Raw genomic sequence first — 17,249 nt, 5'->3', positions numbered from 1 at the left:
AATTAAAGCGGATCTGGTTCATCTGTTGCCAACAAGGGTGACCAATGAGTGGTTGTAATTCATCTCCCGTGCTGTAGGAAGCGCTAGCGCCTAGATTTCTGCGTGGAGCTCTTTGCTGTCTGTTGCGAGAGGTAGCCCCGCTCCGTCGACAGGTAGCTTGTTTGTCCTTGCTAGCGTGAGCAATGGGCTACTGGGACATCCCCGAGGGCACGGACTGCCTGCAAAAAACATGGATAACCACCAAACTGGCCACGACTCTAGGTAAATATTCCACCTGGTCGACATTTGACGTGTAACGCTCGGGAAGTCAGTTTTGCGGAGCCGCGGGCGTTAAGCTACGCGCTAATAGATTAGCTTATGCTAAGTTTGTTAGCCGAAAGGTTAGCACATCATTCGGAACAACGTTTTGGAGTCACTATTATATTATTTTTATATTAAAATGTCACTATTAAAAATATTCAAATAGATAATTATTGTTGGTTGTGCTTGAGGTTTGATTTAAGTCGTCGTGCGTTTTCAAAAGTAGTTGGAGAATGTAAATATATTGTCATTTATGATGGAGCTAAAATGACAGCTACTTGTATTTTTAACTACAAAATTCGGTCAAACATTTAATTCAATTTTACCATTGATGAAATATGTATCATATTTTAAATGTCTTTTAACCATTCCAACCCCCTTAATGCATTTACACATTACAAATATAAATATACATTAAAAAAAAAAAAAACATTGGGAGACAACATAAATACATGAAAATTATAATAGACAAAAATACATCAAAAGCCAAAATCCTGAATAAATAAAGAAAATACAATTTAAAAAAATAGAAAAGCAAAAATTTTAAAATAAATTATAAAATATGATTTGAAATGTTTAATTTTGCTGGGCATTTTCAATATTTCTAATTGTAGGGATTTTCTCATGTTTAGCTGAATTTTTCATTGTAATTACAATTTTTTTTTTTTTTACTTATATATTTTTTGAATAACCACTATTTTATGGCAACATATTTTTTAAAATGTGAATTCAGGCCTTAAGGACTGAGGGTTTTTTTTTTTTTTTTTTTTTAAAGACAGAAAACCAGAATTTTTTTTCAAAAATAAACATTTTAAAATGAAATAAAATTAAAATAACAAATATTTTTTAAATGTATTATAATTTTTCTTTATGTATTTAAATTTTTGTTTTTTCTAATTATTTTGGAAGGATTTTCTCATTTTTAGCTGAATTCCATTAAGTTTTTTTTTTTTTTTTTTTTTAAATACTATTTTTATGTCTGCATATTTTTTAATATGTGAATTCAGGCATCCAGGGCTGAATTGGAGAAAGAAAGGGAAAATTAATTGAATGAATAAAAATGGTTTAAAAAAAAAATAATAAGACAGAAAACAAAACAAAAAAATTAAAAATAAACATTTTAAAATAAAATTAAAAGATTTTTTTTAATTTATTGTCATTTTTCTTTACGTTTTTTAAATTTATATATTTTATTTCTAATAATTTTGGAAGGATTTTGTCTTTTTAGCAGAATTCCATTACGTTTTTTTTTTTTTTTTTTTTTTTTTTTTTTTTTTTTTGTAATTACTATTTTTATGTCCACATATTTTTTAACATGTGAATTCAGGCATCCAGGGCTGAATTGGGGGGGGGGGGGGGAAAGGGAAAATAAATTATATAAAAAAATATATTTTTTAAAATGACCAGAAAAAAATGAATCAAAAATAAGCATTTTAAAATAAAGTAAAAATAAAAGAACTTATATATTTTTTAAATTTATTGTAATTTTTAAAAAAATTTATATATTTATTTCTAATTATTTTGTCAGGATTTTCTCATTTTTAGCTGAATTCCATTCAATTATTTTTAAAAAAATACTATTTCTATATCCGCGTATTTTTTAATATGTGAATTCAGGCGTCAAGGGGTTAAATACAAAATAACTTTTGAATAAACTTTATTGGAAGATGCTTTTTCAAAATCTTAAGTGTTTTTAATCATAAACTAGCAATATTTTCAGGAACAAAAAACACAATGAAACAAAATTTGGAGTAGTAGAGCAAATGTGTTTTCTGTATTTTTAGTTGACGCCTTCTAGATTAAAATAAACAGTTATGTATCAGATGAATTCACAACCGACGCAAGTGTGACGGTTTGTCTTAGCCAAACATTGAAAGTTTAGCCGTTGAAAATGTTCGTAATATCTGTCATCTTTGGAAATCATATCAAAGGCTTCACTCCTAGTTTGAAGTTTCTTGTGTAAACACAAAAGAGATAATTACTAAGGGTGATTATTTAAAAAAAAAAAAAAAAGTTCCCTCGAGGTCACCTAGGGATGCCACAATTAATTAACTACTTAACTTGTTTTATCGTTATTTGGGTATTTTGTTTTGTTAAATGTTTTTATATAGGGGGGGGGAAGCAGTCAACCAACCTAAATATTCTCTATTTATTGTTTGACATTTTTTCATTTACATTTTTTTAGAATTCATTTTTAAATTTGAAATATCAAGAAAGAAAGAAAAAACGGAATATTTTTCTTTTTCGTCATTGTTTTATTAATATTATGTTTAAACAGTTTGAATATAGAGAAAATATACTCTTTTTATTTTATTAAATTAATTAATGGATTTTTTTTGAGTCAAGAAAAATGGAAATATTCTTGTTTTTTAATGAATTGTTCATATTTTTATTTTACATTTTGAACTAAATATCTCCATTTTTTTCCTCAAAATTTTGTGTGATGTAAAAAAAGAAAGAAAACCTTTTTTAAATTTTAATTTAAATATAAGTATTAATTTAAATTTAAATATTCTTATGTTGGTAATTCTTTGTTATTTTTTTCAAATTTTGCCATATAGATCTTAATTTTTTTTAAATTAATTTGATTTATTCTTTATTTATTCATAATTACTTTTTATTCATTAAACATTCTTTTTGTTATTTAAAATAGCAAAGAAAGTTTAAAAATAATCTTTTTTTTTAGAATTTTTTTTTTTCTTAATTGCATTAGGAAATTTTAAGAAAATAAAAAAAAATGGAAATATATTTTTTTTATCCATTTTTTGTATTTTTATTTTACATTTTAAATTAACTCTCCTTCATTCATCTTTTTCCTCAAAATTATGTGTGATATAAAAAAGAAAACATTTTAATATTTTCTTTTTCATTAAATTTTATTATTATTAAACATTTAAGGTGTACATTAAATATACTCTTATGTTGGTCATTTTTTAATTTATTTTTTCATATGTATTATTTATCAAATATTTTTTGAATAAATTTTATTGATTTTGATTTTTAATTAGTTTTTTTTTTGTTATTTTAAGTAGCAAAGAAAGTTTAAAAAATAATCTTTTTTTATTTTTATTTTTTTATTTTTATTATTTTTTTAATTTTATGAAACATTCAATTTCTACATTAATTTTTTTTTTTTTTTGGGTCATTTTTAAATTAATCTTGAGTGTTTTGAACTATGTATTTATTTTATTGTCTGTTATTGATATTATCGTTTTTATGTTACATATTAAACATTTTATATCGGTGTTTTTTATCATATTTTTTATTACATTTTTGTTATTTTCAAAATGCAAAGAAAGGAAATCTCATTTTTGGTCATTTTTAATTATTTTTTTTTTCTATTATATATTTCTTTTATATTATAAATTCTTCATCGTATACATATACAGATATTCTCTTATTTGTGTAGTCCTAAATGAAATTAATATGTTGTGCCGTTCCGCTGACGTGTGGCGCGTTTTCTCTTTTCAGGCTTGGTGGGCTCGGCCTATCACATCGTAGCGTTCCAGCCTGATACGGCGGCGGAAGCTTTTCGGCGAGCCGGCAACGTCACGGTGACCATGGGTACGTTAGCGCCGTTAGCTCGCCCGCCCTAACGCTAGTGCAGTGCTAACGGCGAGCGGTTATGGCGTCTTTCCGCAGCCGCCATGGGAGCCATCTTCGGTATGGGTACGTGCCTGACCGCTCAGGCCCGAGAGGTTCCGGACGATCCGCTCAATTACTTCGTGGGCGGCTGCGCTTCCGGTATCTTCATGGGCGTCAAGAGTAAGTCAACAATAGGCGGCATGAGATGATATAAACGGAGACGTAAATAAAATCAACAGAAAGTAACAAACAGATAGTGATCCCAGAATGCCCCAATAGAAAGTGACCAATGAACAAAAAGTTCAGTTGTTAAACTATTGTTATACGATATAACAATTATAATTTCTGTGATAAAGTTCTGTCATAAATGGCATGAATCAACAGAAAATAATCCAAAATGTACAGAAGTGCCCTGTAAATGCTTCAAAATAGACATGAAGTTACCCAAAATCAACAGGAAGTGGTCAATGAACGGGAAGTGACCCAAATTCTATAGGAAGTGACCTGAAAATGCCTGGAATTTAACAGAAACCTATCCAAAGTATGCATGAAATGATCCTGGAACGCCCCAAAATGTGGGGCCAAAATCATCAGGACGTTGCCCAAAATGTACAGGAAGTGATCAATGATCATGAAGTTGCTAATGTTCTTTAGGAAATCACCTGAAAATGCTATAAAATTAGCTGGAAGTTACCCAAAATGAACAGGAAGTGACCAATGAACATGAAGTTGTCCAAATGCTATAGGAAGTGACCTGACAATACTGTAAAATTAGCTGGAAGTGACCCAAAATCAACAGGAAGGGACCCAAAGTTAACAGGAAGTGACTCAAAATGTATAGGAAGTGACCAATGAACATGAAGTTGCCCATATTCTATCGTAAGTGACCTGAAATTTTCCTAAAATCAGCAGGAAGTGACCAAAAACGAAACGGAAGTGACCAATGGACATGAATTTGCCCAAATACTACAGGAAGTGACCTGAAAATGCCCTAAAATCAGCAGAAAGTGACCCAAAATCAGCAGGAAGTGACCCAAAATCAACAAGAAGTAACCAATGAGTATGAAGTTTTCCAAATTCTTCAGGAAGTGTCCCCAAAATGCCCTAAAATCAAAAGGAAGTGACCCAAAACGTACAGGAAGTGACCCAAAATGTACAGGAAGTTACCCGAAATTAACAGAAAGTGACCAATGAATATGAATTTGCCCAAATTCTACAGGAAGTGACCTAAAAATTAAATAAAATTTGTGGGAAGTGGCCCAGAATGGACAGGAAGTGACACAAAAGTAACATGAAGTTACCTGAAATTAACAGAAAGTGACTAATAAACATGAAGTTGCCCACATTCTACAGGAAGGGACCTGATAATGCCCTAAAATGAACTAGAAGTGACCCGATATCAACACAGTATGACCCAAAATGAACAGGAAGTGACCCAAAATGATCAGGAAGTGACCAATGAACATGAAGTTGTCCAAATTCTATAGGAAGTGACCTAAAAATACTGTAAAATTAGCTGGAAGTGACCCAAAATGTACAGGTTACCCAAAATCAACAGGAAGTGACCCAAAGTTAACAGGAAGTGACTCAAAATGTACAGGAAGTGACCAATTAACATGAAGTTGCCCAAATTTTATCGGAAGTGACTTGAAAATTCCCTAAAATCAGTAGGAAGTGACCCAAAACGAACAGGAAGTGACCAATGGACATGAATTTGCTCAAATTCTATAGGAAGGGACTTAAAAATGCTATAAAATTAACAGGAAGTGACCCAAAATAAACAGGAAGTGACCAACGGACATGAATTTGCTCTAATTTTATAGGAAGTGACCTAAAAATGCTATAAAATTAGCTGGAAGTGACCCAAACTGTACAGGAAGTGACCCAAAATCAACAGGAAGTGACCAACGGAAATGGATTTGCTCAAATTCTATAGGAAGTGACCTAATAATGTTATAAAATTAACAGGAGGTGGCCCAAAATTAACAGGAAGTGACCCAAAGTTAACAGGAAGTGAGTAATGAACATGACATTGTCCAAATTCTTTCGGAAGTGACCTAAAAATGCTATGAAATTAACAGGAAGTGGCCCAAAATTAACAGGAAGTGACCCAGATTTAACAGGAAGTGAGTAATGAACATGAAGTTGTCCAAATTATTTCGGAAGTGACCTAAAAATGCTATAAAATTAGCTGGAAGTGACCCAAACTGTATAGGAAGTGACCCAAAATCAACATGAAGTGACCCAAAAACAACAGGAAGTGACCAACGGACATAATTTTGCTCAAAATCTATAGGAAGGGACTTAAAAATGCTATAAAATTAACAGGAAGTGACCCAAAATCAACAGGAAGTGACCAACGGACATGAATTTGCTCTAATTTTATAGGAAGTGACCTAAAAATGCAATAAAATTAACAGGAAGTGACCCAAAGTTAACAGGAAATTAGTAATGAACCTGAAGTTTTCCAAATTATTTCGGAAGTGACCTAAAAATGCTATAAAATTAGCTGGAAGTGACCCAAACTGTACAGGAAGTGACCCAAAATCAACAGGAAGTGACCAACGGACATGGATTTGCTCAAATTCTATAGGAAGTGACCTAATAATGTTATAAAATTAACAGGAGGTGGCCCAAAATTAACAGGAAGTGACCCAAAGTTAACAGGAAGTGAGTAATGAACATGAAGTTGTCCAAATTCTTTCGGAAGTGACCTAAAAATGCTATAAAATTAGCTGGAAGTGACCCAAACTGTATAGGAAGTGACCCAAAATCAACATGAAGTGACCCAAAAACAACAGGAAGTGACCAACGGACATAATTTTGCTCAAAATCTATAGGAAGGGACTTAAAAATGCTATAAAATTAACAGGAAGTGACCCAAAATCAACAGGAAGTGACCAACGGACATGAATTTGCTCTAATTTTATAGGAAGTGACCTAAAAATGCAATAAAATTAACAGGAAGTGACCCAAAGTTAACAGGAAATTAGTAATGAACACGAAGTTGTCCAAATTCTTTTCGGAAGTGAACTAAAATGCTATAAAATTAGCTGGAAGTGACCCAAACTGTACAGGAAGTGGCCCAAAATTAACAGGAAGTGACCCAAAGTTAACAGGAAGTGAGTAATGAACATGAAGTTGTCCAGATTATTTCGGAAGTGACCTAAAAATGCTATAAAATTAGCTGGAAGTGACCCAAACTGTACAGGAAGTGACCCAAAATCAACAGGAAGTGACCAACGGAAATGGATTTGCTCAAATTCTATAGGAAGTGACCTAATAATGTTATAAAATTAACAGGAGGTGGCCCAAAACTAACAGGAAGTGACCCAAAGTTAACAGGAAGTGAGTAATGAACATGACATTGTCCAAATTCTTTCGGAAGTGACCTAAAAATGCTATAAAATTAACAGGAAGTGGCCCAAAATTAACAGGAAGTGACCCAGATTTAACAGGAAGTGAGTAATGAACATGAAGTTGTCCAAATTCTTTCGGAAGTGACCTATAAATACTATAAAATTAGCTGTAATTGACCCAAACTGTATAGGAAGTGACCCAAAATCAACATGAAGTGACCCAAAAACAACAGGAAGTGACCAATGGACATAATTTTGCTCAAAATCTGTAGGAAGTGACCTGAAAATTCTATAAAATTAACAGGAAGTGACCCAGAGTTAACAGGAAGTGAGTAATAACATGAAGTTGTCCAAATTATTTCGGAAGTGACCTAAAAATGCTATAAAATTAGCTGGAAGTGACCCAAACTGTACAGGAAGTGACCCAAAATCAACAGGAAGTGACCAACGGACATGGATTTGCTCAAATTCTATAGGAAGTAACCTAATAATGCTATAAAATTAACAGGAAGTGGCCCAAAATTGACAGGAAGTGACCCAGAGTTAACAGGAAGTGAGTAATGAACATTAAGTTGTCCAAATTCTTTCGGAAGTGACCTAAAAATGCTGTAAAATTAGCTGGAAGTGACCCAAACTGTACAGGAAGTGACCCAAAATCAACAGGAAGTGACCCAGAATGAGTAGGAAGTGACTCAAAATGTACAGGAAGTGATCAATGAACATGGACTTGCCCAAATGCTATATGAACTGACCTAAAAATGCTATAAAATTAGCTGGAATTGACCTAAAATCAACAGGAAGCGACCCGAAATCAACAGGAAGTGACCCAAACTTTAGAGGAAGTCCCCAATGAACATGGAGTTACCCAAATTATATAGGATGTGACCTGAAAATGCACTAAAATCAACAGGAAGTGACCTGTTTGTTCATCATCCGCTAACCGTCCCACTTCCCACAGATTAGACATCTATCGCCGTCAGCGACAGCCGACCATTTTAATCGTCATTTTGAATCGTTAGCGGTTTTCTCAGCGGCCGAACCTGTCGTGACGTGTTTTTCTCCTGTGTGTTTTGTGTGTAGCTCACAGCGCCACCACCGGCACGTCGGCGTGCCTGGCGCTGGGCGCGCTGGGCTACTTGGGCAAAGTGGCCAAAGTGGAGAAATGGCGACTGATAGGACCTCCGGAACTGTGACCGCCGCCGTTCGAACTTGTGTAAATGTCGTCTGTCATAAAGTAATAAAGTTGCGTTGTAAAGAAGAAAAAAATTGTCGAACTTTGTTGCCAAACGAGTCGAGCCGCAGTCCACGCCCACCGGCTGATGACATCATCGGCACGGTCAAACTCTTTCTGAAGTAGTCATTGATACGGAGGAGAAGAAGAAGAACGTCGCGGGATCATGTCTGCCGTCACAGAAGGTCAGTGGAGATTATGCTATTTTGTCGTGTCACGATTAGCGCTGGTAACATTCTTGCGGCAGGTGTCTGCACGCCGGCATGTGGAGGGGGGAAAAAAAAAAAAGATTTTGTTAACTCTTTCAGTGCCGTTGAAAGCGATAGACGTCCAATCATGTGGCGTGCAATTGTCCTGAAGTGAATTCAAATTGAGTTTATCACTTCAAACAGATTGGGCGTCAATGGCAGGCAATGGGATGAAATATGCGAGGAGTGACTTGATTTTATTGTCGCTGCATTGACTTGGAGAAGAATGTCGCCCCAACCAACATGGCTGCCCCGAGGCCATTTGGGTTGGGACCATATACTGTCTTTTCTTCTGACATTGAGTTTTCACTAGTAGACTGCACTGGCAGACCTCCCACTTCAATTCGATTGGACATCTCTGGTCGCCAGTAGGCTCAAATAAGCTAGTTATGACTTTGACTTTGGTGGGAACGTCGCCCCTACCAACATGGCTACCCCGAGGCAATTTGAATTGGGACTTTTCTTTCTTCTGAAATGAGTTTATCGCTAGTAGACATCCAAGCCATTTGAAGTGGGGAAGCTGGCAGTTAATAATGTTTGTTTATTCACTGCCAACCCTCCCACTTCACATCACATTGATTGGACATTGATGGCCACCAATGGCAGCCAACAGTGTTAAATAAGCTAGTTATAATAAAATTTTAAGGTGAATGCATTGATTTTGATGGGAACGTCGCCCCTACCAACATGGCCGCACCGAGGCCATTTGGTTTGGGACCGTAAACTGTGTTTTCTTTCTTCTGACATGAGTTTATCACTAGTAGACGTCCAATCCATTTGAAACGAGGTCAGGCAGCGATGGAACGACTGATCATTCGCTGTCAGCCCTCCCACTTTAAATGGATTGGACATCTAGTGCCGTCAAGGGTAGCCAACGGGGTCACATAAACTAGTTATGATTCAATTTAAATGTCAATGCATTGACTTTGATGGGAAGGTCGCCCCTACCAACATGGCTACCCTTAGGCATTTTCTTTTTTTTCCAACTGCTAGCTCTCCCATTTTTAATAAATTGGACTTCTAGCGTCATCAATTGGGTTAACTTTATTATTGACTTTGATGGGAACGTTGCCCCTACAAACATGGCCGCCCTCAGGCCATTTTAGTAGGAGCAATAAAAGGTCTTTTCTTGCTTGTACTACGAGTTTATCGCTTGTAGACGTCCAAAACATCAGTGAATCATTTGCTGCAAGCACCTCCCACTTCAAATAGATTGGACATCAATGGCCGCCAATGGCAGCCAACACTGTCAAACTAGTTATGACTGGATTTTATTTGAGTGCCTTGAAAGGTGGAAAAGCTCTATATAAGTATAACACCATAACCATACACTGCATGGACTTGATGGGAACTTCGCCTCTACCAACATGGCCGCCCCGAGGCAATTTGAATTAGGACTTTTCTTTCTTCTGACATGAGTTTATCACTACTTGTAGTAGACATCCAAGCCATTTGAAGTGGGAATATTGGCAGCGAATGAATGTTTTTTTATTCACTGCCAACCCTCCCACTTCCAACAGATCTAGCGCCGTCAATGGCAACCACCGGGGTGAAATAAGCCAGTTATGACTAAATTTGAATGTCAGTTCATTGACTTTGTTGGGAACGTCGCCCCTACCAACATGGCCGCCCTGAGGCATTTGAGTTGGGACCATAAACTGTCTTTTCTTTTCTTCTGACATGAGTTTATCACTAGTAGACGTCCAATTCATTTGAGGTGGGAGGGCTGGCAGTGAATCATTTGCGGCCAACCCTCCCACTTCAAATAGATTGGACACCGATGGCAGCCAACGGTGTCAAATAAGCTAGTTATGATAAAATTTTAAGGTCAATGCATTGATTTGATGGGAATGTCGCCCCTACCAACATGGCTGCCCCGAAGCCATTTGGGTTGGTACCATAAACTGTTTTTTCTTTCATGTGACATAAGTTTATCACGAGTAGATTTCCAATCCATTTAATATGGGAGGGTGGCAGCAAATCATTTACTGTCAGCCCTCCCACTTCAAATAAATTGGACGTCTAGTGTCATCAATTGGGTAAAATAAGCTAGTTCTTACTTGATTATAATGTCAGTGCTCCTTGATGGGAATGTAGCTCCTACAAACATGGTCGCCCTCAGGCCATTTTAGATTGGACATCTATAGCCGCCAATAGCAGTCAGTAAGATCAAATAAGCTAGTTATTACAAAATTCTAATGTTAATGCATTGATTTTGATGGGAAGGGTTCGCAACACTGGACTGCACTAATTGTTTCACGTTGCTGCTTTGTAGCGACTTTTGCACAATGATTTACTTATTGTCTAGTTTAGTAGTATGTTTAAGTTGTGTGTTATTTTACGGTCCTATGTCTTGTAGGTGTTTTATGGTACCACAGAGTAGCTTTCCTATTTTGTTGTTTGCTCGGCTTGCAATGACAATAATGGAATTTAATTGAATTGAACATCGCCCCTACCAACATGGCCACCCTGAAGCCATTTGGGTATGGACCATAAACTGTCTTTTCTTTCTTGTGAAATGAGTTCATCACTCGTAGACGTCCAATCCATTTGATGTGGGAGGGTGGCAGCAAATCATTGACTGCCAACGCTCTCACCTCAATTCAATTGGACATCTCTGATCTCCAAAAGGGTCAAATAAGCTAGTTATGACTTGATTTGAATGTCACTGCATTGACTTTGATGGGGAAAGCCGCCCCGAGGCCATTTGAGTTGGGACTTTTCTTATTTCTGACATGAGTTTATAACTAGTAGAGGTCCAATCCATTTGAAGTGGGAGGGTGGCAGCAAATCATTTACTGCCATTCCTCCCACTTCAAATAAATTGGACGTCTAGCATCATCAATTAGGTAAAATAAGCTAGTTCTGACTTCATTTTAATGTCAATGCTCTTTGATGGGAACGTTGCCCCTACCAACATGGCCGCCCTCAGGCCATTTTAGATTGGACATCTATGGCCGCCAATAGCGATCAATAGGGTCAAATAATAAAGTTATTACAAAATTCTAATGTTAATGCATTGATTTTGATGGGAACGTCGACACTACCAACATGGCCGCCCCGAAGCCATTTGTGTAGGGACCAAAACTGTCTTTTCTTTCTTCTGACACGAGTTTATCATTAGTAGACTTCCATTCCATTTGAAGTGGGAGGGTGGCAGCAAATCATTCACTGCCAGACCTCCCACTTCAAATTAATTGGACATTTATGGCAGCCAATAATGTCAAATAAGCTAGTTATGACTTGATTTTATTTACACTGCATTGACTTTGATGGGAACGTAGCCTCTACCAAAATGGCCGTCCCGAGTCCATTTGTGTAGGGACCATAAACTGCCTTTTCTTTCTTCTGACATGAGTTTATTACAAGTAAACGTCCAACCCATTTGAAGTGGGGATGCTGGCAGCGAATGAATGTTCGTTTATTCACTGCCAACCCTCCCACTTTAAATCGCTGTCAATGGAAGCCAACGGGGTCATATAATCTAATTGTGACTAATTTTGAAATGTTAATGGATTGCCATGCATTGACTTTAATGGGAATGTCGCCCCTACCAACATGGCTGCCCTTAGGCCATTTTTGGTTGGGGCAATGAAAGACTTTTCATACTTTTGCAATGAATTGAACAATATGTTAAGATTTTATTGTCACTTCATTGACTTTTATGGGAATGTCGCCCCGACCAACATGGCCGCCCCGAGGCCATTTGGGTAGAGACCGTAAACGGTGACTTCTTGCTTTAGACATGAGTTTATTACTAGTAATGAATGCCAGCCCTCCCATTTCTAATAAACTGGACGTGTAGCGTCATCAGTTGGGTTAACTTTATTATTGACTTTGATGGGAACATTGCCCCTACAAACATGGCCGCCCTCAGGCCATTTTAGTAAGGGCAATAAAAGGTCTTTTCTCGCTTCTACTATGAGTTTATCGCGTGTAAACATCCAAACGTGGACGTCTAGCTTCATCAATGGTGACAGTTAAGCTAGTTATGACTTATTTTGAATGTCGATGCATTGACTTTAATGGGAACGTTGCCTTAGGGTGGCCATGTTGGTAGGGGCGATGAAGGTTCTTTCATGCTTTTGCACTCAACTAAAATTAGTTTATTACTAGTAGACATGCAAACCCTCCTATTTTTTTTGTGTGTGAAAAATAAAAAAAAAAATACAGTAAACATTCTTTTGTTAAATATATTTTTTGCATTGTCACCGTTTTTTATATTATTTTGTTTCTCTATATTTTGTCAATTAATAAATGAACAATGATTAAACAGTAATTCCCTTTTTTTTTTAAATGATAATAATATAAATTATTTTACTATTTTTTAAAAATGTATATATTTTTTCAGAATTTTTTGCTAAAAACAACAAATATTTCCTGATTTCTGCACTACGAAAATTTCACAAGTTAATTTTAGCGACAGACACGAGGTGGATTCACGTGATTGACTTTAGCAAGCTGTGCAAAATGACTCGGCGGCTCTAATCTGGCCCTGGGCCGCCATTTTGACACCACAATGAAGCTGTGATGAGTGTCGTTTGTGACTTTATAACCTTTTTATCAAGTCCAAATACTGATAAAGTACTTGCAAATTTTGAAGATAATGAAAGATAGGGATTGGCAATCATCGTCCTTGCTGTCAAGGTCTAGTTTTGTTTTGTTTTCTTTCATGTATGGCTCCTCCCACATTCCATTAAAATATATTTTTCAAGTAGGAACGGGCAAAGCAGTTATAGGTGTCATTCCGACTAATACACCTGTCACTTGGTTGCCAGAAAATGTGTCAAAAATGTTGTGAAACGACCTGGAAGCTTTTTGCAGTTGCATTCATTTGTACAAGTACAGTTCATCAGCTTTCAGCTGGTTTGTATAACAATATATATATAGAATGCTATTGTTTACCACATCATATTCATAACTGTCAATATATTTCAAATGTCAGTTATTTCCTTTTACATTTTTAAAAATTATATCTTGATTTCAATTTTTTTTTTAATTTAAATTGTATTTCCTTTTTCAATTGTTTTTGGTTTTATTGTTCTTTTTGATTTCATGTAATTTTTATGAATCATTTTATCTCTGTGGATCTTCATGTGTTGTAAAAGCACTTTGAATTGCTTGTGTTGAATTACAAATACACAAATAAATTTGCCTTGCCTTGCCATAAATGAAATGACCAAAAACCGACAGAAAGCTAACCAAAATGGCCTTATACGAAAAGGAAGTGACCCAAAATGACACAATGTTCAGGAAGTGACCCAAAATGAATAGGAAGTTCCCTTTGGAACCCCCCCGCCCCCCCACAAAAAAAAAAACAAAAAAAAAACAACTGGACGTAACCCATTAATGTACTTGTCCAAAAATGATCAGGAAATTACCCAAAAGGTACAGGAAGTAACCTGGGAATGACCCAAAATCAACAGGAAATGACCCAGAATGGGCTAAAATCAGTAGGAAGTGACACGGAAATGCCCCAAAACAACAGGAAGTGACCTAAAATCAACAGCAAGTGACCTAAAATCAACAGGAAAAGACCTGGGAATGCTCCTTAATCAACACGAACTTAGCCCAAATCAACAGGAAGTTCCCTTGGGAATTTCCAAAAAAACAACTGGACGTAACCCAGAAATGAACATGTCCAAAAATGACCAGGAAATTAGCCGAAGTGTACAGGAAGTAACCTGGAAATGCCCCAAAAACATCAGAAAGTGAACAAAAATAAGCAAAGTTACCCCATAACTGCCTTATATCAACAGGAAGTGACTCAAAATGGCCTTAAATATATAGGAAGTGACTGAAAATCAACTGGAAGTGAGCTGGGAATGCCCTCAAAACAACAGGAAGTGACCTGGGAAGGCCCTAAAATCAACAGAAGGTGACCTAAAATCATCAGAAAGTGACCTGGGAAGGCCACAAAATCAACAGGAAGTGACCTCAAATCAACAGGAAGTTCTCTGGGGAAATCCCAAAACAACAGGAAGTGACCCAGAATGGCCTAAAATCAATAGGAAGTGATCAGGGAATGCCCCGAAACAACAGGAAGTGACCTAAAGTCAACAGGAAGTGACCCGGGAATGCTCCCTAATCAACAGGAACTTACCCCAAATCAACAGGAAATGACCTGGGAAGGCCCCCAAATCAACAGCAAGTGACCTCAAATCAACAGGAGGTGACCTGGGAAAGCCCCAAAATCAAAAGGAAGTGACCCTTCAATGGCCTAAAACCAACAGAAAGTGACACGGGAAGGCCCCCCAAATCAACAAGACGTGACCTAAAATCACCAGGAAGTTCCCTTGAGAATTCCCAAGAAAACAACTAGACGTAACCCATAAATGAACATGTCCAAAAATGACAAGGAAATAACCCGAAATGTACAGGAAGTAACCAAAAATAAACTTACGCCAAACTGCTTTATGTAAACAGGAAGTGACCCAAAATGGCCTAAAATACACAAGAGGTGTCTGGAAATCAACAGGAAGTGACCTGGGAATGCCCTCAAAACAACAGGAAGTGACCTGGGAAGGCCCCAAAATCAACAGGAAGTGGCCTAAAATCATAAGGAAGTGACCTGGGAAAGTCCCAAAGCAACAGGATGTTACCCGGAATGGCCTAAAATAAATAGGAAGTGACCTGGGAATGCCCCGAAACAATAGGAAGTGACCTAAAACGGAAATGACCCGGGAATGCTCCCTAATCAACAGGAACTTACCCCAAATCACCAGGAACTGACCTGGAAAGGCCCAAAAACAACAGAAAGTGACCCAAAATCAACAGGAAGTGACCCTTCAATGGCATAAAACCAACAGAAAGTGACTCGGGAAGGCCCTCAAATCAACAAGACGTGACCTAAAATCAAAAGGAAATGACCTGGGAAGGCCACAAAATCAGCAGGAAGTGACCTCAAATCAACAGGAAGTTCCCTTTGGAATTCCCAAGAAAACAACTAGACGTAACCCATAAATGAACATGTCCAAAAATGACCAGGAAATTACCCGAAAGGTACAGGAAGTGACCAAAAATAAACAAACTTACGCCAAACTGCCTTATGTAAACAGGAAGTGACCCAAAATGGCCTAAAATATACAAGAAGTGTCTGGAAATCAACAGAAAGTGACCTGGGAATGCCCTCAAAACAACAGGAAGTGACCTGGGAAGGCCCCAAAATCAACAGCAAGTGGCCTAAAATCATAAGGAAGTGACCTGGGAAAGTCCCAAAGCAACAGGAAGTTACCCGGAATGGCCTAAAATCAATAGGAAGTGACCCGGGAAGGTCACAAAATCAACAGGAAGTGACCAAAAATCAACGGAAAGTAACCTGGGAATACCCCTAATCATCAGGAACTTACTCCAAATCAACAGGAAGTGGCCTGGAAATGCCCTCAAAACAAGAAGTGACCTAAAGTCAACAGGAAGTGACCTGGGAAAGTCCCAAAATCAACAGGAAGTGACCAAAAATCAATAGAAAGTTACCCAAAACCACCTTACATCAACAGGAAGTGACCAAAAAAGGTTTAAAATTTTACAGGAAGTGACTGAACAGCAATAGCAAGTGACCCCCAAATGAACAGGATGTTTTTTGAGGTCACTTCCTGTTGGTATAGGGGCATTTTTGGGTCACTTCCTGTTGATATCGGTTCACTTCCTGTGAAAAAGTTTTGATGTCTTGACTGTTTTCAGACAGCATCCAAACAGGCACCACCACGGAAGCTCCGCCTCTCAGCCCGGTCGCCATGGAGACGGCCGACATCGTGGTGGTGGCGCTCTACCTCCTACTGGTCATGGTTGTCGGCATCTGGGTGGGTTCGCGCAAAAACACGCAGTGATCACTCACCTTATTACTGCCACTGGTGGACGGATGTCCGTCTTGTCTTTAGGCGTCCGTCAAGTCCAACAGCAACACGGTGGGCGGGTACTTCCTTGCCGGACGATCCGTATCATGGTGGCCTGTGAGTACCGGGTCGATCTTTCAATGCAGCTGACTGAGTCACTTTCTCGAAAACAAAATGCCCTTAAATATACAGGAAGTTGCCCAAAATGAACAGGAAGTCATCTGGCAGGCCCCAAAATAAACTGGAAGTGACCCGGGAATGAACAGGAAGGAAGTGCCCCGGAACGGCCCCCGAAATCAACTCGAAGTGACTCAAAATCCACAAGAAGTGACCTGGAAAGGCCCCAAAATAAACAGGAAGTGACCCAAAATCAATAGGAAGTGACCTGGGAATGCCCCCATATGACCAGGAACTGACCCCAAATCACCAGGAAGTGTCCCGGGAATGCCGTCAAATCAACAGAAACTGACAAGTCAATGGGAAGTGACCCGGGAATGCCCCCAAAACTATAGGAAGTGACCCCAAATCAATAGGAAGTAGCCCGTGAATGCCCCCAAAACAACAAGAATTGGCCTAGGAAGGCACCCCAAATCAGCATGAAGTGACCTGGGAAGGCCCTCAAATCAACAGGAACTGACCCCAAATCAACAGCAAGTGACTTGGGAAGGTCCCCAAATCAACAGGAAGTGACTCG

General features: G+C 37.6%; 2 protein-coding genes across 2 annotated transcripts in view; both read left to right on the top strand.

Annotated features, from left to right (window-relative positions):
- Nucleotides 1-96: 96 nt before the first annotated feature.
- ndufa11 (NADH:ubiquinone oxidoreductase subunit A11) lies at nucleotides 97-8,534 on the top strand. Its single transcript, XM_057841663.1, has 4 exons — nucleotides 97-261; nucleotides 3,772-3,864; nucleotides 3,943-4,065; nucleotides 8,325-8,534. The coding sequence occupies exons 1-4, from the start codon at nucleotides 183-185 to the stop codon at nucleotides 8,435-8,437; spliced, it is 408 nt and encodes a 135-aa protein (XP_057697646.1). The 5' UTR covers nucleotides 97-182; the 3' UTR covers nucleotides 8,438-8,534.
- Nucleotides 8,515-17,249, top strand: part of slc5a9 (solute carrier family 5 member 9) — a 22,285-nt gene continuing 13,550 nt past the window's right edge. Inside the window, exons 1-3 of the mRNA XM_057841660.1 lie at nucleotides 8,515-8,660; nucleotides 16,404-16,522; nucleotides 16,601-16,672. Coding sequence (XP_057697643.1) covers nucleotides 8,642-8,660; nucleotides 16,404-16,522; nucleotides 16,601-16,672 — 210 coding nt within the window. The 5' untranslated portion in view covers nucleotides 8,515-8,641. The remainder of the gene's footprint in view (nucleotides 8,661-16,403; nucleotides 16,523-16,600; nucleotides 16,673-17,249) is intronic.

Source organism: Corythoichthys intestinalis, chromosome 7, assembly GCF_030265065.1.
Source record: "Corythoichthys intestinalis isolate RoL2023-P3 chromosome 7, ASM3026506v1, whole genome shotgun sequence".
Classification (NCBI taxonomy): domain Eukaryota; kingdom Metazoa; phylum Chordata; class Actinopteri; order Syngnathiformes; family Syngnathidae; genus Corythoichthys; species Corythoichthys intestinalis.
This window is presented reverse-complemented; position numbering and strand designations above follow the sequence as displayed.

What these genes read in the sequence shown, in the direction of transcription:
- ndufa11 (XM_057841663.1), top strand. Translation starts at nt 183, where the DNA reads ATGGGCTACTGGGACATCCCCGAGGGCACGGACTGCCTGCAAAAAACA. An exon ending in CAAACTGGCCACGACTCTAG is followed by an intron (nt 262 to 3,771) that starts GTAAATATTCCA and finishes TTCTCTTTTCAG; the next exon opens with GCTTGGTGGGCTCGGCCTAT. An exon ending in TATCTTCATGGGCGTCAAGA is followed by an intron (nt 4,066 to 8,324) that starts GTAAGTCAACAA and finishes TTTTGTGTGTAG; the next exon opens with CTCACAGCGCCACCACCGGC.